Source organism: Sparus aurata, chromosome 4, assembly GCF_900880675.1.
Source record: "Sparus aurata chromosome 4, fSpaAur1.1, whole genome shotgun sequence".
In the NCBI taxonomy this organism is placed as follows: Eukaryota; Metazoa; Chordata; class Actinopteri; order Spariformes; family Sparidae; genus Sparus; species Sparus aurata.
The window spans coordinates 18275680-18299318 of record NC_044190.1 but is presented as its reverse complement, the minus strand read 5'-3'; the positions used below and the strand labels follow the sequence as shown (position 1 = coordinate 18299318).

The window sequence follows — 23639 nt, the reverse complement described above, 5'->3', positions numbered from 1 at the left end:
GATGGTTTTGTTTTTCACTTTAATGAGGATAATGGGTGATTATACTCCCACTCAACACTTTGTGGGTTTATTTTGTTTATTAAAAAAAACAAAAAACAAACACTTGTGGAATGCAGCAAATTCGTCGCTTTCCCTTAGCAGACAATTGTCTACCTACTCATCCATCAGACATGAAGCAAATTTGGAAGGTTTAGTAGAAATGTAGAGTTTATCTGGCATTAGCATTCATTCAGTTCTGTCTCTGACCATCTGACAAGTATAAATCCAGTCTTTAGAGATATTTTGCTCTGTCATGGTCAAGTGTGAGCTGCAACATCTTCTGTCTACATTTAGTTTACGAGACCCCCCTTTTTCCCGGAAATAGGATATGAACCCAAATGTGCACATTTGTGTTGAAAGCAGGGTTAGCGAACCAAAACACAGAGCTTACAGAGGCAAAAAAGCTTAATATATAATAAAAGCTTAATAAAAGCTTGAGATATAATCTGGACAGTATTTTGGTGGGGCTATGATTGAAAATACAATTTATTTTGAAGCACAGCTTTAAAATATTTTGCGCTCGGGTGTCACAGTGGCACTTTTCATGGTACCTTTAAAGCAGTGAGCAGAGCAGCATGGCAGTGTCAGTACAGAGAGTAATTCAGGCTGAGTAAGAGAACAGAGCTTGCTTGTTCATGAACAAATTTGAGTGAAAGGTTTGGAAACAGTGGCGAAATGGATAATGATAAAGACAAAACAAATCAAGTTATAGCCTTCAAATACAGGCTAAAACACTGCTGTTGTTAGAAACATCTGCCTCATCAAGTGGCAGCCAGTTCGCGTACTAGCTAACATTGGAGACTATACACGTTGCAAAGTAAGGTACATGCGTTGCTACCTTAGCTAACGTGGCTCATGTTAGCAGGCAAACTTTAACAATGATAATGCAAGCTAACGTCAACGTCAATAAACCTTGCAAATGTGACACAAGCTGGCAAATGGTGCTAAAGTTAGAAACTAAAGTAAATTATGTTGCTACGTTAGCTAATATTGCTAATGCTAGCAAGCAAATGTTAACATTGCTAACGCCAGCTAATGTAAACGTAGATAATCATAAAGCTAGCTAGCTGATGTTAGGCCAGTACAGTATGCTGTAGATCTATAATAGCAAAGGGGTTACACTGCTGTTAGAATTCTTCCACAGGTCATGACAACACAACAAAACAATGTTTTTGTACACATTTTTCAACACATTGTAAAATGATAAATTAACATTCCTAATAATGTTTTAGAGGAAAACAGATGCTTTTATTCTTCAAAATTCTGAATACTCTGTAGATGTATGTAAAAAAATAAAATACAAGCTATTATCAATATGACTTATAAACAATAATATGCCTGTAGTAACATTGTATAGCCTGATGTTATAACAAAAATAACTTTCACATTTTGATGTTACATTCATACATTACATGCTTTTGCGTCAGCAGTCATACAAGTTGAGTTTTCTACTGGGCAATCCAATAAAACAAGATATTATGTAGGACTGAAAAGTAAGTAAAGTTAAGGGTCTGGTGTGTAGAATTCAGGGGCAGAAATGGAATATAATATTTCATTACTGTATTAGCACCTGAGACTAAGATAATTTCATTTTTGTTAGCTCAGAATGAGGCTTTTATATTTACAAAGGAAGCAGGTCCTCTTCCAATGGAGCCTGCCATGTTTCTACAGTAGCCCAGAACGGACAAACCAAAGACTGGCTCTTCTGAGGGACTTCTACTATTTTCTATTCTCTATTTTTCACATTTTTAGCACAGATACAAGGGCTGTTCAGTTGGTTCCAATTTGCAAACTCACCCCTAAATAGCACTAAAATCCGAAACAAGAATTATGAAGTGATTTGATAAGAGATAAATGAATTAAATGAATCTGGTATCTATTTAGGTAAAAGCCTTATTTTTGATGCATTCTGAGGGGCGGGTAGGTAATAACGAAGCTGCTTCCAGAAGGAGGAGGAGGGCGACATGGAGCTTACGCCCTTCCAGGTGACGCAGTCTCCAGCCTCGCTCAGGAGCTGTAAGGCCTCTGATAATGAACCTGATCTCCACACCTCGGTTGCCTCGGTTCTGATGAAAACCAGGTCAGTCTGTCGCTCCACAAGGGCTTCATGGATGACACTGAGGAAGCCCGCTCCTGGACCAGGATCTGAAGAGGATGGAACTAAAACAACCGTCCGGCTCTGCTGCACACAGTCTAACACAGCCTCCTGTACAGCTGCAACCAACCAGAGAACAGATTTCACATTACTCCATGCAGATGTTTAGGAAGACTTTCCTCAAAGTATATCCCTAAGCGGCTACAACTTTCATTTTTTCTGGGTTGATTCTGGCAGCCCCTGTGTCTAAAATTGGTATGAGCTTTTTTTGTTCCTTTTGTTAGGAATCAGTATTAAATCGTGACAGTCAATAACCAGTTAAAAGTTCCTCATAGTACATTAAACACATACCTCTACCCGGTAAGACGTCACGATCAAAAAGACAGAGGCTGTAACTAAATTTCTCCTCCATAACACTTTCTAGCCATTTTCTGTCATCATCATTCAGTCCTGCGTCCGTGTCACTCTTGTAACACATCAAAAAGGCGTCGTAGCTCTTCCCATCTAAGTGAACAACAAAAAACAACAGCTTTTTCACTGATATCACATTGCCCAAAAATGTATGAATATGTACCCCCTCAAAGGTCCAGTGTGTAGGATTTAGTGGCAACTAGAATTGAGGTTGAGGTCATATGTCCCTTTGTAAATGTAAAAGGCTCCTTCTACACAACCCCAACACGATTCTTAGTTTCAGGCGAGTCAACCATGTTTATGAGTACCATATTACATTTTTTCCAGTAGATCCTGCTATATCTTACACAACTGACCTTAAAACCCTCTTATAGTAAAACAAAGTCAATAAAAAACAAATACCTGAGGTTCTTCTGTGGCAGCCAAGAGTGTCTCTTAGGAAAAGAGTGATGTTTATCTTGAACTTCACATAGATAACCACTGTCGAAACCATCACCACCACAAAGCAGACTATCCCAAGAGACAAGGAAACGTAAGCAGGGCGAGCTGTAGGGAAATAACAGAGAGAATATAATTATGAAACAGTAATTTAACACTCATTAATGGTAGATAAAAAAGAAAATAAAAAAGCTGGATTAAATATCATGCTGAAATGATGAGTCAGTTAACTGATAAACAACATTTGACATTTGCAAACTCACAATTATTTATTCTGAAAATAAATTAAAAAACACATAAAAAGCAATTATGAGAATAATTGTTAGTTGAGGCCCCATTAAAAAGTGAAACCAGGTGAGGTGATTGAACAGGTTTGAGATTTAAAGATGTAAATGTATGAATTTCAGTTAAAAAGTTTTGAAATCGACTTCAATCCTAAACAGAATGTGAAGAATAATGGTTTTGAAGTTGTGATGTCTATATATTGTTTGCAGAGATCTACTGAAGATAGCATGTTAACCATCTAGCTCCAACCTGTTCATTTCCAAGCTCCAGTGCTTGCGGTGTAAAAACTAATTATCTTCCGGTCCCCAAGCTCCCTGTCCGTATGGTTGGCTGCACAGCTAACTGAGCTAACAAGCTAATGGCTGCTACAGTTAGCAGCAGTTCACAGTTACTCTGGTGGTATGCTACCCTCCGAAGTATGACTTTGCCAAGTGGCTAATTCTTACATCTTGCACCTTTAAGGTATTTAACACTTTTGATCTGTTCATCCATCATACATACGTTTTTGAACCAAGTTGATGAAGACATAGCTTGAGGGTTGGCTCTCACATTGCAGCATACAGGTGTAATTTTTTAACAGATCCTCTTTCGACACTTTTTTGAAGACCAGAGATGCAATTAGCTTGTTCTTGCCAGGACCCCTTTTTTGAAAAGGAAACCAGGGAAAATAACGGAGGAAACAAAAAGGGACAAAAGGGAAGTTATTTGAGTGTTGATGTGGCCCTCAGTCACATTTACATTTCCCAATGCAGAGAGGGAACATCTGTGTGAAGTGTTTACTGTGTGAAATTGTAGAAAACTGGTGAACTGTTGTCTCTTGTCACGAATGATCCGTCCATTAACCAGAACACCTCGTCAAACTCTGAGTACGCAACAGCTTGACAGTCAATCATCACTGTTGAGCCTAGGAAAAAAAGACACACAAGATGTAAAAGTACTAATTTACAAAGATAGTGAATACTCGTATGTTAAGTTGTGATGCAAGATTGAAGCTCACCAAGATCTACAGGAAACACTTCACTCATGCGCGGTGAAGTGATCTCTGCAAGTTTCTTAGGTTTTTCTGCTGGAAAAAAAGTAGACAACACTTTAAATCTTGTTTTTGTTTTTTGAATATGAACTTCCATGAAGATATCTTAAAAGTGGTTTCTCTTACTCTCTGGCTGGACTTCAAGCTTCACAGTAGAGGTCATGTTGTATATTTGACCATGATACAGGTAAGATCTGGTACAGGTGTAGACACCTCCGTCATTCTCCTTCACACTCGAGAAGTAACTAGCTGTTAGGGATGAATCTCCTTTCTAGAAGATGGAAAGAATGACCAAAATCAGCTTTTTCATCTTTTCAAAAATATGGTAAACCATAATGCTATAGAAACTAATTATGTATCATGCAAAATAAGCTTCTTTAACTCTCATGAACACTGTGTTTTAATACCTTGTGCCATATGGTGCCACTGGTGGTAATATTAGGGATGTTTTCAGCAGGTATATTTACATCAGGGCATGTCAATGTGCAGGACTCTGGTGTGTAACATGTCATTGGGATCGTTGTCTTCTCTTCATACTCTCTGGTCTGTGTTGTATATACCATCAGCTTGAACCAGTACTTTCTGCTGGCATTCCTGTCATTAAAGAAGAGATTATTATGAAGATTTAAAGGATAAGTTCACAGAAAATATTATTATCACAATATTATTTTAACATTATAAGGATATAAAACAAAGTCAGGATCATTGTTGGACTGTCGGCACCTTACCCATGAGAGCATGAGTAATTCCCATGATGGTTTACAGAGGCATTGAGAATCACAAGACTCCTTCCATGAACCAGCACGCCCATCTCCATCTGCTCCGCTGATGACATGTCACTGGTCAGATCCACCTCCTGGGTGGTGTGACTGGCCCAGATCAGTCTGTCATCCCCATGATCGTACTCGTAACGGGGGCACTGCAGCGCCACCATCTCACCTGCCCTGACATACTTCTCTTCAGGTCTCCGGGGACACACACCTGCGAATAAGTGTCACAAATGTTTGTCCGTTTTAGCGTGTAAAACTATCACATGAACTGGTTGGCGAAGCAAATGTTACAAATATCATTGCTGCTTTGTTGTACAGAGAAACAGAGACATTTCCCCAAATGTCAAATTGTTGGTAAATTGAGAATACAAAACCACTATCGTCGGAACGCTACACTAAATTTGTTATGGTTACAGAAAAAAGGACCGAATGCAAGAGACTAAGGCAGATAGGAATATGTAACAAAAAGCGAGACAGAGTATAAACCAGGATGACGTGAGGAACACAGGCAGTGACCCGGGTAAAACACAAGAAGCAAACAGGACCAGAGAACAGATGTGAAAAACAGAATGAACCAACCAATAGTGAAGAACAAACACAAAGTTAAATCCACACAGGCTGATTAATGAACAAAACACAGATGTACACATTAAACAGGGATGAAGAGATGAGATAGAAAGATAAAGACAGGAAGTGAAAGTAAAACATGACACATGATATTATCTACTTTATCAGTTCAATTAAAAAAACTTAATTTGTGCCTGGGGAGCAACTGAAGGACTTAGTAATTAGAACTGTATTTAGTACAATTTTGAGGAAGTGGCACTTTTGCTTGAGTAGTTCCATTTTTTGCTACTTTATACTTTGTGCACTACTTTTCGGGAGCAAAAGTGTGTGTCACATTTATTTGATAACATTAGTTACTAGTTACTGTGGAGTGGAGCATTTCTTTATTGCTAATTCAATAAAAAAATATACATAATTCTGATAAAAATAAAAATGCTGACTATTGAATCCAACAATCTGCCAACCAGATAATCCATAGAACAATATCAACATACAGGTTAATATCTAATTTAATTTTGATACCTAAGTATATTTATTGCCATTTATTACTATAAGAGACTTTACTTGGGTACTACTTGTATGGGTGACTGTCACTTTTACCTCAGTAAGATTGTAACACACTTCAAACTTGATCTTGAATATGACTTTCGGGTACAACATGTTCCCATCAAGCAAATCTTCATTTAGAAAGACATTTGCCGTATACTTTAGGCTGATAAGAAATAAACCAGACCAAATTTCTTTTCTGACTGAAAGAGCTTAGTGGGTCATATTTGAAACGAGCTGGGCAGATGATACTGTCAAAAGTACATTTGGGGGGGTGTTCTTAACCACATCCTAATTTCTAGGCGCCTCGAGTCTTGTGATTTCAGCTGATCTACTTTGTGGTGAGTTCTATGAGAGCTGAATATTACATCTTCGTGCCACAATGTTACATAGAAGCAACTGTCTGTGTTGTTGTTTTCAATTTTGCAAGAGTAAAGCGACATTAATGCATCAACAACTATAAACTACTATCATCATGTGAATTATTCAGAAATGCTTATTCTGCACAATTAGTTCTTCTACTTTTAGAACTTTAAGAAGCTTTGCACATAAGTGAAACATTCATGTATTTATTCCATCATCTTCTGCATATTGCTGTGTTAAATCCAGTCTATAGTGGATTATGTATTTAAATGTAATCTCCAATGTTAGATTGAATCTTTGGGGTTTTTTTGTTTTGTTTTTGGTTTCCTTCTTTTTCTTCTTCCTCTATTTTTCTTGTTGTGTCCAAATTGTGCATTTTTCTCCCTTTAACACCACCGAGAGCACTCTCTTACCTGTTAATGACGAAAGGAGGAGAAAGAGAGGGATCATCATCATCATGTCAGCCTGCAGCAGCGCGCACCAAACTCTCAGGAGCGTCGTCAGAAACAAACGCACCCCGGAGGAAGTCCCGCGGAATTAAAAGTGGAACATTTCCCCAATCTTGTCAAACCACATGGGGTGGTGATGACGACAAATGAAACTTAAGGAAGAGCGTCATACTCACGCGAAAATATTAACATCCCCTGAATCCACCACTGACATTTTTTTTTCTATCATTAGTTTCATCTTAAGTACTTATAGACGGATTTCAAATATAGCGTTCTTGATAATGATCTTTCCCCTCCAACATAAATGACATAAAATGAAACTTGCGCTCACAAAATTTTCCTTTGTAGTAGTCTCGTGGCAGCCAGGGAAACCCAGATCACTGCCCTGCGCTGGTGCGCGAGGCAGTGGGTGATGGAGGCTCCTCCTGATTGGACAGAGGACATTTACCTTCTGTCAGCAGAAACAAACAAGCTCACAGTGACCCCGCGACCCATCCTCTTAATGAACAAGGAACAAGTCCAGAAATAGTTGCAGTGATGAAAGAGAAAATAAGGATGTGCATTTGAATGTTACAACACAGTGGATCAGGTCAAAGGTGGCTGTAGAACTTTATATACTTTTTATATATCTATATCTATATCTATCTAGATATATACATATATACTTTTTTATGAATGTGTGCAATGTGTTGTTCATACAGCTGTTGATGAACTGATTTCTCATATGTAAGTAAAATAACCACAACATCAAAAAACTATACTTATCATCAGCAAAATGTGCATAGAGAACATAATGCAACTTTTTCACTTTAAATAACAGCTTCGCCTCACAATCAATTTGATGGTAGTGTGTCTTGTGATAGGCTGAATGGTGTCTCTGGCACAGCTATCACTTGATTCTGCACCATGTCACTTCAGTGGGAGGGAAGGATCACAGTACATGTTTACTTCAAGAAACGTATTACATTGTTATGACGTAGAGAGTTCTGTTTGTGGTTAACGCCTTTATCATCTTTGACAGACTGTTCCAGAACTGATATTTGTTTTTACAACAGTGGTGTCACACTGTAGTAGGAGGAGTACTTTATTTTCTTCTTTTTTTAAAACTGATCATATAGGTTGGACCAACTAGATCTATCCACGGCAAGAAGAAAAAAGGCTTAGCTTACCTGACTAAATCAAGAGGAGTAAGATTGACACAACTCAACTTTCCCTCACTTCAAAGTTTCTTTATTTCAAATGTTTCTGCGGTCCTGTGACAGAGGAGATTTACATTCTGATGTACTATTTAATATGTACCCCTGAAATGAACATTTCATCCTGTGTTTCAAAGGGCATCCATTCTTTGTAGCTGCACTTATGGATCCTTCCACTAGGTGGGAGACAAACATCAAATAAACTGACACAGGAACTGCACCCATGTCATCTGCTTGTAAGGTTCTTAAAAGGTGATGACCTACTTATTCAGGAAACATGGAGCAACAACGTGATTCCTGTCACCTGGTGAATATAAGTTAAATGTTCACCGGCCTTTTGGGTCACTTGTTGTTTCCCAAAATGTTTGGGGCAAAGCTGCTAAATGGATAACATGGATCACACTCAATATTATATTTGATTTTACTTGACGGGACACAACATAGTAACTTCTGACTACGTAATTAGTCATTTAAGTTCTACTTGGTAACTACCTAGTATTCAGTGTTGGGGAGACTTAAACTGCATGTAGCTGAATAGCTTAACTACAATTTGCTGTAACTTGCTGGAAGTTAAACTACATTCATGTTTTGTGCTGCGTCAAGTATTTCAACTACTTTTTGGGTAATTTTTTGTAGTTTAACTACTCAATTTACAAACTACATGGACAACCCTCCTGTTGCCCCAGCTGCACCCCCAAACGCGCCAGCCTAACCATGGCCATATTTGAGCATGTACATGTTGGATATGGAACCATCTACAGACACGACCTACGTGTTCATGTGTTCATGCCTAAGTGTTAGTGCCTCTGAAGGTCCTGTGATGTTGACCAAAAATGTCAGCTTTTGTTCTTTAAAAAAATAAAACTTGAGTTGAGAAGCATATTTCTGCTGGCATGTGAATTTTTTGTAGGCTATTATGTTTTGTTTCATATACACCATATGGTGATTTATTAAATGCTGAGCTAAATGAGTATAAGTCAGTGTGTAGTTGATAATTAATCAGGAACAGATCATTCACAGATATTTGTGAACTAATCATTATCCAATGATTCATTAACATTGCATCTCCCTGTCTGCTCACTAGTTACTCAGTATTATCAGTTTTTAAGAAATAACTCATTAATGATTAATTTCTCACTTGCTCCTCAGTAATGATCACATTTTTGTACACCTTATTGTAAAGTGTTCACAGTGATTTATGTGAATTTAACATTTTCATATTACTCTTACTAATTCCATTTGGTTAATATAAAAAATATTTACTCATGTAGGTTTAAAAACATTGGTACAACAGGATTTACAGAAAAATAAAAACATTTACTGTTTTGTTTGAGGGGCCATGGTGTCCACTGTGAAGACTGGAGACACTCAGTTCTGCATATTTTCAATCTGTCCCTCAGCTCCAATGCATGAAAGGCCCTTTATCACTCCTATAACATTTTGACATGTTACATTCCCATTTTGACATGCAGCCCACAGGAGCATATGCGTGACACCTGTCAGCAGAATCAACGCTTAAAGTTGTGCCCCCTGCACTCTAAAGGAGCACCTGAGTCTCCTCAGCAGACACAGTCTGATGGATCATTGTTTAAACTGAGCTTTTGGTTATTAATTCAAAACAGTCCTGCAGCGGAGTCTTTCTACAGTTACAGTGCGGACACTTTGCACAGCACAGCTTATGGTCAGAAACGATGATATGATTTTTTTTCTCAACAGCTTCCATGTCATGTGGCCCACTGACTTCCGAAAACAGATTCTGTTTCCAAAACACATATATAATAATAGAAACAATAATGGTAAATAAGTTCTCTAATGCTCAAGAGGTTAACATATTTTCAAGCAGCTATGTCAACTTCTACACTGTTTTGTCTCTTCATGTCTTAGATTTTGATTTTTACTAGTGTGGTTTTCTTTTCATACATATCGTTTGATCATTGTTGGAGGAAGCACAATATGAAAAAGGAAAATTATGAAGAAAAAACAAATAAAACTAGATTTGAACAATGTTAGGCAGGACTGTTCAATGATTTAGGCTCACTGAAATTTGATCACCAGTAGGTGGCGATAATGTAAATAAACTTGAAAGACAGTCACATTGAGCTTGGAAGAGTGAGGCAGTGAAGAAGACTTGCTTAAAATGAGGCGTTTCAAAAAAGGCCAGAGGTAAAACATTCACCTCTGGCAAAAGGCTGGAGGTAGGGATTCTGTTGTCAGGTCCTTCATTTTTAATGGATTTAATGAGGTAAATGTTAATCCTGAGCAGTGGTCCTCAATTACACTTGCTTTTGCAAAAACCACAAAAGGCAAGTACCATGATTGTTTAAAGTGGTTGAGGGTCATCTGGCATGAAGATAGAAGAGGAGTCTGCACAGAGGTACTTCATGCAGGTAGGCCTACAGTTGTAAATGTACTTTGTTGAGCCCCAGAAGCTTTGAAATATTAGTCTATTTTTTGTTAGGCTACATCAAAGTATAGTAATTTGAATGGAATGAATGAATTTCTGGCCGTCTGTAAAGGATTCATGATCTCTTTTGTTCAGGAAAGTGGATCTATTGTCATGTTGAGATTTATACTTTATGACTTAATTTACAAATTCAGTGGTGTTTAATCTCAAAGTATCATGTTAGCCATCGCTCCATTAAAACCAACAATGTCCTGTTTTTTAGAAAAGAAAAGGCAGAGAACAAGCCATCAGTGTACTGAGCAGGATGGAGAAAGGGAAAACAAGAAAGATGAAGGGGAAGAACAGATACCAAAAAGTGAAGAAGACAGGGACAGTACGGATGATAGAGAAATATGTATTCAAGCGTCTGACAATGAGACTGAAGAGGACAGAGAAGGTCCTGAAAAGACATCAGGGTACTGAGGAGGCTGGAGAAGGAAAAACAAAAAGATGAGAGCAGATACCAACAAGTGAAGAAGATGGCGACAGTATGGGTGAAGAAACATGTATTGTTCTCCCTAAAAGTAAAATTTTGAAAGGGAAAGGACCAAAGTGCACAAAAACAGATGGTCAACAAACAGGCTACAGAACGTGCAAAGTAGGGCTAAAAGTGCAAGTGCAATAACAAAAAAAAAAATGAAACAGGTTGAAACCCAAACATGGGAAGAACAATCTTCAGTCTCCCCATTGACTGATTTTATCATGAATTTTTGAAAAAAAAATGCATGTTGTACATTTGCTTTCAAATACCAGAATGTTAAGAAAAGGTATTGCCATAAAAATAATTCCCCATTTTTCTGTGCCTCAGCTCACTCCACATTTGATGGATGCAAGGCTGTCTAGTTTTTTTTTTTTTTTTTAAAAGCATGCCAAAATCAACGGATAAAAGAATATGTTTTAAAATGATGCGAAGAGGCAAGATTGCCAAAGCTGTAAGCAATGGTGTCAGCTATTATTATTACAGCATGTTGAAAAACACACCTGTCAAAGAGATCATGGCTGGCAACATCACTAGAGGCCTCATCAAGGATGTTTTTGAAGAAAATATCCTCTGAGGTGAAGAAGAGTTCAAGGCTCCATGATGACGTGATGCTTGAACTCATGCTGACTCGAAAGGTAATCAAAGAGAGTAGCAGTCATGCATCGTCAAAAGGCTATCTTCAGCACCTACAAACAGATCCTTCTGGTGGGACAAAGACACTGGAATTAAGATTTTAGCTGAACACTTAAAGGAGAACTTCGGTCGATTTAAACATGCAGCTTCATTGCTCAAGCTACCCTTGACTTGCGAGTTAGCATTGAACGCTAACTGCATGGGGTCAGAACTTTACACTGTGTTTTAAGCGTCTTAACATGCTCCACATCTCACACCAGAAGTTATGCAACATCAGCAGACACCTTAGCACACAGCACTGTAGCGTGTATGACTCAAACTGAATAAAAAAGTAGTTAAAATAGTGTGTTTGTGCAAGCAGCTACTTACCTGTTTGTTGACATCCGTGTGTTCCGGTAGCTAGACCAAACTAGTCAATCCGTCGAGCGTGCACTTACTCCCTCACTGGCGGAGACGGAAACGTATTCCAGCATTTTCGTGTGTATGTTCATAATGTACATGTCCATGTTACAACCTGTCATGAGCCATGAGCCTTACAATAGCCTGTTAAGCCTGTTAAGTGCACACTCGGTGGATACGCTAGTTTGGTCTAGCTACCGGAAGACGCGGATGTCAACAAACAGGTAAGTAGCTCCTTGCACAAACACACTGTTTTAACTACTTTTTTATTCATTTTGAGTCATACACGCTACAGTGCTGTGTGCTAAGGTGTCTGCTGATGTTGCATAACTTCTGGTGTGAGATGTGGAGCATGTTAAGATGCTTAAAACACAGCGTGAAGTTCTGACCCCATGCAGTTAGCGTTCAATGCTACATCTCCGTTCACGGAGCTCTGTAATGGCTGGACCAAATTTGTTCGCGTCTTTGGTACTCGCAAGTCAAGGGTAGCTTGAGCAATGAAGCTGCATGTTTAAATCGACCGAAGTTCTCCTTTAAGACAATCCCCCATCACCCTCTACCTTGATGCCACAGGTGGTGTGGTGTAGAAAATCCCTAATCAAAACAAACAAGTGTTATATGCTCTAGTTTTGCCAGCCATGGGCAAGGATAAGCCTCCATTGCCCTTCACAGAACTGATAACCAGCAGCCATTCCATTCCATCAATTTCCCATTGGCTCATTGAATTCAAGAGGAAGTTGTCTTACACAACAAAAAGACGAATGAGACAGGTTGAGACTGATAATAGTTGGGCCCTAATTTACAGTGTGCTTCTATCCTTCAACAAGGAGAATATTTCAGTGTACCTCACCAGAGCATTTGAAATAGTGTCGGGACAAACTGAACAGATTCCCAACTTCACTGTGCTGCATCTGTGCTCTGCCCATATCATGAAGGCTGTGTCACAAGCATTTGGCAAGAAAACAGGAGACAGGCATACAAGAATATGCAACATTTAGTTTTGGTTACCTCTTCAACTGCACAAGTATGCAGGTAGCCCTTGAGGGTTTTTATCATATGTGTGTGCATTTTGGTGCAGAGGAGTAAAGTCATTTGGTAAAACAGAGCAAAACATAACTCGACAAGTGTGTTTTGAAAACCCAGGACATGAAGCTGGAAGAAAGTGGACATATAATGGGAGAGGAGAAAAGCACCAGTGAGAAATCTGCTGGAAGTGCTGTTGGAAAGTCACCTTTTACACATGCTTTTCAACTCAGACGGTACCAAGCGGAGATTGACATCCTTTCAGAAGATGCAGCTGTCATAAAAAAAACATTACCTCTGTCCTGGTGTCATCGATGTGCCTCAAAACAGATGGAAGAGAAAAAAACGGGGATACCAACTGCCATGTTGAACTCTGGTTTGGTTTGGTCAAACACTCCATCCTGTTAAAGAAAAAGTACCTGAGACCTGCAGAGTTAATATCCAAAATGTTTGCCTCAATGCAAGGAAGATATTTAGAGCACGTTGGGAAACATAATCTGCCAATGCAGATTCTGGATAAAAACTTACCAAGTTTTCGCAGGCCAGATGATGACCATAAGAACAGTAGAACAAACGGGACAGCTCTACTGGTCAGCCCAAGTCCAAGTCAAAGTACTTCGGTCCACCTGAAAAGTTACCAAACCCCAGGAGCCCACATGCCAAAGTGAAGATAAGAAAAGTGGCTCAGGATAAACAAGATACAGATGCACAGGTAAATATGGTTTCACACATGAGGCAATATGTGTTTAAATTGTTCTTTAGATATATAGATATTGTAAATATTTCTTTGTTGTGCTCAAAATAATAGGCAATGGCAGTATCAGATTCAAATAAATGTGAACATTTTATGAAAGGCAAAACTTAACTTCCTGTGGTTGACATGGGAGGTACATGATTGTGTGTTTTCAAGTATCAGAAGTTTCACTCTGCTGTGACATTTACTTTTTCCAGCATTTTAAGATTCATATCAAGAGTGTTCAGATACTTGGATACTCTTTAAGTTGCTGGAAAGCTCAGCCAATTTTAGAATGTGTATTATTTGGACAATTAACATTATTATTTTTGTATTTTATTTTGTTGTTTTTGCCAGGTTTGAGGGCATTGAGGGCCTGTTCCATGTTGCTTCCTATACCTTCAATTTTGGGGACACATCTACATTCTGAATCATTACTCAGCAGGTGGGATTTTGTACGGTGACAGAACTGAGCTACCTCGTCACAGTTTTACCAATGGTAATGTGTGTAGTGATTGTAGGTCTGTTTGTGCACGGTGATGATGTGGGGTGTGGTGGGGTGCGATGGAGAATGAGTGTTCTATGTGTTTATCAGTAAGAATCACCTCATGAAATTTCTGGTTAAAGAAAATCAACCTGCTATTGGACATCCATACAACACTTCTATATAGTCCCTAGGCACAACAAACAAAAGTGCACAACAACAGTTGTCATGGGTGAACCATGAATTTGTCATTAGAAGTCTGCTTGTTTATATATTTATACTTTTTTTATTTTTTGGGTATTGTAGGTAAACTGAAAAAGGAGAGGAGAGATCTGGCTCTCGAAATCCTCAAGGCATCAGGTACATATACTGCAAAGCACACATATAGTGTAATTACAATATACTATGTAAATTAATAAATGCAAAAATGAATATTTTGTTTCAGTCTTTGACGAGTACACTGACACAAGCATGTAAACACATATAAATAAATAGCAAAATAACACATTTAAATAATAAATTATTGTTCTGTTTTTTCTTCACTTTATCAGGTCCAGTGTGATGACTGTAAATGATGGTTTCATGCCCAGTGTTTGGCAATGGACAGCAACAGTTTTGAAAAGACCAAGAAACGAGACTGGGAATGTATCTCGTGCAAATAGTGTTTCCATTTGCCAGTTCTCACCAGAACCGAAGAATTATGCTGTTCTTAATCTATCCAAAGATAGTTTCCCACTCGGTGGTGCCTGTGTTCAGAATGAAACTTTGCACTATGTTCTGTTCACACTTGATGTAAAAACTGATGTAAATGATCTGGTTTGTCTATATATTGATTTTATTATTGTTAAATAAACCCTCCAAAGTATTTCACCGACTAATCTCCTGGATGCTTGAGCTTGACTTGCTGGATATATCTCCACTTTGTGACCCACTCTTAGGCCCCAGAGAGTTTTACAGCTGTTTCTCAGCTAGAAGGTCAATATGCATGGTCTTGGTTTTATGGTTAGGTAAGACTTCAGAGATATTATTCCTAGTGTCAGTAACATTGTCAGTGTTACTATGCCTGAGTAAACTGTGCTAAAGAAAGGGGAACATTTACATTTTTATAGTAATATTGTGACATGTCTTACTGGTTGTCAACAATACAACAAAAACCAATCCGACCAATCCAAAAGCTGACCTGGTGTGGGCAGAGTGGGGCAACTTGGAAGATATGCAGCACTGGCGATCAGCATACACACCAATACACTTTTTACAGTTAATAATTAAAACTCAATATAATATTGAGTTTTAAGGGAAATAAGTTACGAAGGGATGGAGAGCATCAATACAGTGGAAAGAGTAGTCCCAAAGTCTTTAAAACCTGTTTACAAAAACAGTCAATCCTACTTTAAAAATGTTAAACTATTTAGCAAAACTAAAATGTTAAAACTATGAATTAACAGAATTAAACACACTATGTCATTTCTGCTGGTCGGGGTGTTTAAAATAAAAGAAGCTTGCCGTCTGTTTTTTTTAGGGGGGCTGGCTGAAATGAGGATAGAGCTGCTGCTTATGTGCTCACAGGCAGAGAATCCAGGGGCAGGGCCAGAACTTCTGGAGGAATAAACACCCAGATTCACATCGGAGCCATTTACTGACAGGGAGATCTGTGAATACTTTTTTAACTTTTGGGATAAAAAAATGGATTTATCTTTGATCTTCACTCCTGTATATCAGCCTGACTGCAGCAGCATTTTCAGTTGTTTATGAGGTGTAATGTTGTCTGCTGTTGTCGGCAGCTGGGGCAGCAGCAGCTGAATATTTTGAGTGGTTGACCTGAATTCAAATGCTTGACCTCACTCTGGCACAGATATTTAGGGAAAAGACAACATTTTAAAGTTTTATTCAAGTTACATTTAGTCTTGTTTGCCATTTCCCTTCCTCAACCGGTTGGAAACAGTTGGGATAAAGTAAGTTAATAACTCATCAAAATATATAACAATAATGCAGAAATGTACATGTTACATGTCATATCTCTAGGTTAAATAATAATTCTCTGATATAAATAGTATCAAAGCTGTCAGCCATATTGCAGAGTGAGCTTAAAAACAGTGTATTCATTGGTGTATGTGTATAGCATTGCTTAATATTTTAACAGTTCTCATCCTGGGTGTAAAAGCATCACTTTGTCTGCCCTTGAGGCAGGCAGGTAAATCTGAAGATCCTTCCAGAAGGAGGAGGAGGGCGACATGGAGCTTTTGCCTCTCCAGGTGACACAGTTTCCAGTCTTGTCGAAAAGCTGTGAGGCCTCGGATAATGAACCTGACCTTGACGCCTCTGTGGCCTCAGTTTTGATAAAAACCAAACCAGTTTGTTGCGTCACAAGGGCTGCGTGGATTTTCTTTAGCATTCCAGCTCCTGGACCAGGATCTGAAGAGGAGGGAACCAGAACCACCATCCGGCTCCGCTGTACGCAGTCTAACACAGCCTCCTCCACAGCTGCAACCAACCGGAGTCCAGATTAAACACTACTTCATTTAGATTTTTAGGTAGATTTATTCAGTGTCTCTTAAACGCGTACCTTTCCCTGGTAAGATGTCACGACAGAGACTGTAACCAAATCTCTCTTCCAAAACTCTCTCCAACCATTTTCTGTCATCTTCATTAAGTCCTGCGTCTGTTTCGCTCTTGTAACTCATCAAGAAGGCATCGTAGCTTTTCCCATCTAAGCAAACAACCAACAACAGTACTGTCACATTTTGATACAGCTAGAGAGGACTTCACTGACAAGCCAAAAACATGAATCCCACCTGAGAAGCTGCTATAGGAGGCGAGAGCGTTTCGCTGGAGAACAGCATTGCCCATTTTGAACTTCACACAAACAACCACTGTAAGAACAATCACCATCACAATGATCACAATGCTGAGAGCCAGAAGGAGGGAGAAAGAAGAAGAAGCTGTAGGGACATAAAGGACAAAGTTCCCCAAAAATGACAATCTATTTTAAGTAGGAGGCACCAGATGACTGGTCCCTGTAACTTGAATGTACAGATGAGATAACAGTAAGCCAAATCTATATCCATGTATCTTGTATACATTTTTGGGCCAAGGTGATGGTGACAAAGCTTGAGGGTCCAGATTCAGATTCCAGTTTACAGCTGTAAGTCTTTGCTAGATCCTCTTCTGACACTCTTCTGAACACCAGCGATGCCGTCAGCTTTGTCTCCTCAGCATTACGTTCACTGGAAAGGAAAGGATGAGGGAAGATTCAGATGGACAACTGTAAGCAATAGTGTCTATTGTTGGTGTGGCTGTGGGTCACATTTACACTTCCAAACTGTAACATCTGTGTGAAGTGTTTACTGTGTGAAATTGTAGAAAACTGGTGAACTGTTGTCTCTTGTCACGAATGATCTGTCCATTAACCAGAACACCTCGTCAAACTCTGAGTACGCAACAGCTTGACAGTCAATCACCACTGTTGAGCCTAGAAAAAAAAGACACACAAGATGTAAAAGTAGTAATTTACAAAGATAGTGAATACTCGTATGTTAAGTTGTGATGCAAGATTGAAGCTCACCAAGATCTACAGGAAACACTTCATTCATGCGCGGTGAAGTGATCTCTGCAAGTTTCTTAGGTTTTTCTGCGGGACAAAAAAAGAAGACAACACTTTAAATCTTTGTTTTTGTTTTTTGAATATGAACTTCCATGAAGATATCTTAAAAGTGGTTTCTCTTACTCTCTGGCTGGACTTCAAGCTTCACAGTAGAGGTCATGTTGTATATTTGACCATGATACAGGTAAGATCTGGTACAGGTGTAGACACCTCCGTCATTCTCCTTCACACTCGAGAAGTAACTAGCTGTTAGGGATGAATCGGCTTTCTAGAAGATGGAAAAAATGACCAAAATCAGCTTTTTCATCTCTGCAAAAACTATAGTAAACCATAATGCTATAGAAACTAATTATGTATCATGCAAGATAAGCTTCTTTAACTCTCATGAACACTGTGTTTTAATACCTTGTGCCATATGGTGCCGCTGGTGGTAATATCTGGGATGTTTTCAGCAGGTATATTTACATCAGGGCATGTCAATGTGCAGGACTCTGGTGTGTTACATGTCATTGGGTACGTTGTCTTCTCTTCATACTCTCTGGTCCGTGTTGTATATACCATCAGCTTGAACCAGTACTTTCTGCTGGCATTCCTGTTGTGTCATTAAAGAAGAGATTATTATGAAGATTTCATGTTACTTACTACTAACATTTTGCAGAGGCTCTGAACCTGAAAGTAGAGACGGAAGGACCAGTCTCCAAATAAAAAATCCTCTTCGCGACTAAGCTGTTTCTACATCCAGATAGTTTTGGTATTATTTTTCAAGGCCTGTGGATGTCTGCCATCAAAACTTTAGAACATAACTATTTGTCAGGTTCACAGGTTTATTTTCGGTTACTACTAGAATAGGCTTACATGCTTTAATGCTAAAGAAAGCAATATAACATTTGTTCCGTTAGGTACAGCATGTATTGTCAAACATATGGGAAAAACTCCATATATTAAAATGTAGTTTTTAATATATTACAGTATATTTTACATTTTATGCAACATATACATGTTGTATACCTTTTGCTACAACAAAATGCTTGTTCTGTAAGGGAGGATTGCTGTTACATTACAAATATTCATGTTGCAATCCCTTACTTTTCATTCAAGTAGCTTCATCCTGGGGTCAGATTTGACATTTTTCCAACAAGTTCCTGCAAATCAAAATTTGCCATCAGCCTCAGCGGTACTTTGTGAGTCAGGGGCTGAAAGCTAAACTAAGATGCTGAACTTTGTAAACATTGTCCACTTAACATCAGCATGTTGGCGTTGTTATTGTTAGCATGTTTGTGCTCTGACTTTAACTTTTAGCCGAAGGAACCTAAACTGAATCATTTGTGCTTCTTTTATAGTCTTGTTTAGCGTATGACTCAGTGACAAGCCTCTGAAGTTGAATTGTGATATCTCCCTTGTAGTAGATGAATGGTGTTTATCAATTCGGGAATGTCTCTGCTTTACCCCTGGGAGCATGAGTAATTCCCATGATGGTTTACAGAGGCATTGAGAATCACAAGACTCCTTCCATGAACCAGCACGCCCATCTCCATCTGCTCCGCTGATGACATGTCACTGGTCAGATCCTTCTCCTGGGTGGTGTGACTGGCCCAGATCAGTCTGCCATCACCATGATCGTACCCTCTGTAACGGGGGCACTGCAGCGCCACCATCTCACCTGCCCTGACATACTTCTCCTCGGGTCTCCGGGGACACACACCTGTGAATAAGTGTCACATATTTTGGTTAATGTTATTGTGTAAAAGTATAGCATGAACTGGTATGTAGTCACGAGAATAAAATGTCAAAAATATTACGTCTTCATCTGCCATTTTCTTGAATCTGTTGCTACAGTTTGTCAAGATGCTGCATGCAGGAATGGCCCTCCTGATCTCTGATCAACATTAATATTTATTAAGTTTTGCATTTCCATCTTCTATTTTTTACCTGTTAAAAGGTTTTTTTTCTCCATCAACATGGCAAGTTTTTCCTCACTTGAATTGAGGGACTAAGGACAGAGGATGTTGTTCACTGTACAGACTGCAATGTGATTGTGATTTTGGGCTATATAAATACATTTGATTTGATTTGATTTGATATGATTTGATTTGATTAAGTCAGTACAAGGTTTGATCCCCATTATTCACATTTCAGCAACACTGAAAGTAATAACAGACTAGAACACTGGTAATGGATGTATCCATGGATATGCACTTTTCAAATTCCAACTTGTATTCGGTTGCAGTTGTGGCTCTAATTTATAGCATTTTAACACAAAAACCTCAAATGTCATGACGCTGATGATTTATTATTGATATCATTGTGTGATGTTTTTTGCCAAAGCAAAGAGAAGTGAGAGAAGTGAGAAGCATGTGGCAATGCCAAGTATACTAACAACCAAAACTGTTGGCTGAAAGTGAAATGTTTACTGTGTTGGCTGATGAAACTAAAGACTTACAAAAAAGGAACAGATATCTTTAGTTGTACATTAATATTTCCGTGATGCCATCCATGAAAGCTGCAAGATTTGTATTTCATGTGCACTGTAATGCACACTACTTGAACTTGGTTCTTGTTGATGTGGTGAAGTCAGTGTCTGAAGCTATCGTTATTCTGGACACAATATTTTCCTTTATTAGTATATGGACCCCCTGATAAAGCCTTGCCCACCCTCTGGCCACCCCTTGGGTGAAAGTCTAGTTCCACCGCTAAATAGTGATGGTTGGCCCCTTGTGAGAGTAAATCATGAGGATGTGACTATTACGAATCATTGTGAGCAAAGCGACCACATCCCTCTTCTCCAGTGGCTAATGGTCTTGTGATTTCCATTGTGATCAGAATTAGGTCAACCTATGTGGAAGTACTCTGACTAATGAACGTTTATTCATGTTACTTGACATGTCTCATAACCTGCTGTATTTCCACAAGGGGATTTCCCAATGTGGGGTTGTCGATATTGTGTGTAATTAAGAAAACACTATGTCTCTAGTGTTCACTTAATTGAAAACTTTATTTTTTTTTGCAGTGTAATATCTGTGTTATCATGAAGCTGGAATGGCACTGAGTGGACAGCATACATCTGCCAACAGTCCCCTTTGATTCAACTAGGCTTAAACCAATATCAAATGAAACATAATTAAATCTGCTGGATCCAGATTTTTATTTGGATCAGTATCAATGTCAAATGGCAGTTTTTTTTTCTCAAGAAACCTGAGAAACGCAATGTTAAAGAAAGTGAGACAATAAATTCCCCAAATCCCATTTTTATCTTCTCGGCTGTATACAACAGTAGATTAATTAATTAACATGACTTGGACCTAGACAAGTATCTGTAAATGAATGCATGTGGTTGTCCGCCGGAAAACTTACTAATGCCTCCTCACGCCTGAAGGGAACTGAATTCAGTGTTTTTAGATGCAGATGTAATGGTTAATGAACCACTGAAATAATGAAAAATGATTCCATTATAAGTCCCAAACTACTATTTACATCAAAGTCACAGCAAAATGCTAAAGTCATTGAGCTAGAAATCCACCCCTGTCAGTGATGTATCACCTGATTTTTAATTTGATGCAATGCGCAAGTAGCATTACACTGCTGCAGTCAAGGCAGAGTCAGTGTTAACTACCTCATATAAAGTTCAATACATTAGGCTAGTGGTTTTCAACAGACAGTGCTGAATGGTTCAGTGAAAGATAAAACTAGGGGGGTTGTGAGATGATTAATGAGGGGTAGAAAAGGGAAAAAACTAAGTCCGGCTGCATAAATCTAATCTAATTTCTCTGAATTTCTCTGAAGAATTGACCATTTACTCCCTTGTGTGCGGCTGGGTGATTTATTTACAATGTAAGAGGATAAGAGGGGCGATATCTCTCTGGTGACAATGAAAATAAGTTGTGAAAAACAAATGTGAAAAATGGGGAATGAGTGGGAAGGTCGGGAACCACAGGTTTAACCTTCAAAGTGTGAGGATGTATATGTAAATCTTAATCAAATGAGTTACGAACAACACTTAAAATAAATGGGGTGAAGCAAAAGTACAATATTTCCCTCTCAGAAGCAGACTTAAAGGAGAAGAAAATAAAAAGTAAAGTATAAGTACCTTTCCACCACTGTGTATTTATATTTAAGTACAGGACCGCACATTCATTAACACCCACTTGATCCCAACTTTAAGTTTGGAATATCTAACACCATGATCAGTTTTGATTAGTCACAGCTGAGAGATTTACACAGAATTCAACCTGTCTGACTGCTGACAACTGTGATGAAGGTGTCAGTCACTTACCTGTCAGTAAGGTGAGGAGGAGAAGCAGAAGAGAGGGAAGTAGTATTGCTCCCTTCATGGTGACGTCTCACAACAAGGACCCGGACGTCTTATCGAGCCTTCATGGAAAGGACCCGCCTTTTATAGCCCGCAGGCTTCTGAGGAAATGCAAAGGTCATTCTAGGGTGTTTTTTTTCTTTTTCTTTCAAATAGTTTTTCTACTACAAGACAGCTTTCTGAAACTGAAAGTCGGAGGTAAAACAGGTGCACCCTGAATCCCTCTCTGCTCGACTGAGTTTGAAAAGCCCACACAATACATTTCGTGACAAGTGTTCAAACATTTACGAAACGGCACCAGCACATCGAAAAGCCTCAACAGCCCACCATGAATGAACGAAGATTGCTTTCTCATGCAACGTTTCATTCATGATATCTCAACATTGCGTGTTGTGTAAAGAGGAGGTCTTATCAGTGTTTGGCAGCTGCTGCAGTTTGCTCAACATCCTTCCAGTTCCAGCACCATAGCGTAAAGTTTCTTCCTGCTGTCACTTCCTCGGCAACCTGTACCGCCATTTCCAATAAGTTAAACATTAGGGTGATTTACCGTAGACACAGACAGTAACATGACCTTTACTTGAAAAACCGTGACGTTTCCTTGTGAATTCATAGGTACTTTCCAGTCTTTACTATTATCACTTTCATTTAATTATTTTATCAGTAATGATAGTTACAATTACATTAATATAATTATTAAGTAATAAGTCGTGCTAATTATCATAACCATAACAAACAATTATAACCACAATACGTGTAACAACAACAACAACAACAATAATAGTAGTAATAATAACAACAATAATAATTGTTTTCAATTATTAAGAAACGCCTCTTAATATGTATATAATTTTTTTGAGCCTCTTATTGTTTTGTGTTCTCCATTTTATTGACGACACCTACCAGATGAAACTTTTCCTGGGTCGATTGAATGTAACTAAGTATATTTACGCAAGTACTGCACTTAAGTACAGTTTTAAGGGAACTTGTACTTCACTTGGGTATATCTATTTTCAGGCACTTTATACTTCCACTCCACTGCACTGGAGAGGCAAATACTGCACGTTTTGTCACTCCACCACATTAGTTGCTGGTCACTTTTCACATCACTGGTTCCAGTAATCACTGTGTTATACTTTTGATACATTTAATACCAGATGCTTCAGGAACCTCAATCTAGTACTATTTGTATGAGTGACTTCCACATTTAGCAAAGTTATATTTTAACACGTTGTCTTTACTTGGACTGCAGTGTGACTTCTGGGTACTTCACTCAGCGCCGCTCAGCCTGAAACCTGCTCTGCTGTATCCGCAGTGACGGAGAGGCGCTACGACGCACCGGTGCGCTCT

At 38.7% G+C, this 23639-nt stretch overlaps 2 protein-coding genes and 1 long non-coding RNA gene across 5 annotated transcripts; 1 reads left to right on the top strand and 2 right to left on the bottom strand.

Moving 5' to 3' along the window:
- Positions 1-1786: 1786 nt before the first annotated feature.
- On the bottom strand, positions 1787-11742 carry LOC115579823 (interleukin-1 receptor accessory protein-like). 2 transcript variants are annotated; one of them, XM_030413507.1, is made up of 10 exons: positions 11614-11742; positions 5027-5279; positions 4706-4892; positions 4425-4569; positions 4266-4334; positions 4049-4172; positions 3770-3909; positions 2948-3091; positions 2486-2638; positions 1787-2253 (listed from the first exon to the last, which is right to left on the bottom strand). In XM_030413507.1, the coding sequence occupies exons 1-10, from the start codon at positions 11654-11656 to the stop codon at positions 1916-1918; spliced, it is 1596 nt and encodes a 531-aa protein (XP_030269367.1). In that variant the 5' UTR covers positions 11657-11742; the 3' UTR covers positions 1787-1915. The 2 variants fall into 2 exon arrangements, with proteins under 2 accessions (XP_030269367.1, XP_030269366.1); XM_030413506.1 differs by lacking the exon at positions 11614-11742 and adding an exon at positions 6958-7382.
- Positions 11743-12677: 935 nt separating this feature from the next.
- On the top strand, positions 12678-15250 carry LOC115579826 (uncharacterized). Its single transcript, XR_003983742.1, has 4 exons — positions 12678-13880; positions 14259-14346; positions 14692-14745; positions 14937-15250. It is a non-coding gene; the product is annotated as an uncharacterized LOC115579826 (long non-coding RNA).
- A 1003-nt stretch (positions 15251-16253) lies between these two features.
- LOC115579821 (interleukin-18 receptor 1) lies at positions 16254-23621 on the bottom strand. 2 transcript variants are annotated; one of them, XM_030413504.1, is made up of 11 exons: positions 23531-23621; positions 22257-22393; positions 19433-19688; positions 18392-18578; positions 18110-18254; positions 17948-18013; positions 17731-17854; positions 17464-17609; positions 17178-17324; positions 16949-17092; positions 16254-16866 (listed from the first exon to the last, which is right to left on the bottom strand). In XM_030413504.1, exons 2-11 carry the CDS (start codon positions 22312-22314, stop codon positions 16529-16531), a joined length of 1611 nt encoding a protein of 536 aa, XP_030269364.1. In that variant the 5' UTR covers positions 22315-22393; positions 23531-23621; the 3' UTR covers positions 16254-16528. The 2 variants fall into 2 exon arrangements, with proteins under 2 accessions (XP_030269364.1, XP_030269365.1); XM_030413505.1 differs by lacking the exon at positions 23531-23621 and having other exon boundaries at positions 17178-17255; positions 22257-23091.
- Between the last annotated feature and the right edge of the window lie 18 nt (positions 23622-23639).

What these genes read in the sequence shown, in the direction of transcription:
- LOC115579823 (XM_030413506.1), bottom strand. Translation starts at nt 7,003, where the DNA reads ATGATGATGATGATCCCTCTCTTTCTCCTCCTTTCGTCATTAACAG. An exon ending in GCTTGAAGTCCAGCCAGAGA is followed by an intron (nt 4,335 to 4,424) that starts GTAAGAGAAACC and finishes CTTTTTTTCCAG; the next exon opens with CAGAAAAACCTAAGAAACTT. An exon ending in AGTGTTTCCTGTAGATCTTG is followed by an intron (nt 4,173 to 4,265) that starts GTGAGCTTCAAT and finishes TTTTTTTCCTAG; the next exon opens with GCTCAACAGTGATGATTGAC.
- LOC115579821 (XM_030413504.1), bottom strand. Translation starts at nt 22,314, where the DNA reads ATGAAGGGAGCAATACTACTTCCCTCTCTTCTGCTTCTCCTCCTCACC. An exon ending in AGTGTTTCCTGTAGATCTTG is followed by an intron (nt 17,855 to 17,947) that starts GTGAGCTTCAAT and finishes TTTTTTTTCTAG; the next exon opens with GCTCAACAGTGGTGATTGAC. An exon ending in CTCCTATAGCAGCTTCTCAG is followed by an intron (nt 17,093 to 17,177) that starts GTGGGATTCATG and finishes TTGTTTGCTTAG; the next exon opens with ATGGGAAAAGCTACGATGCC.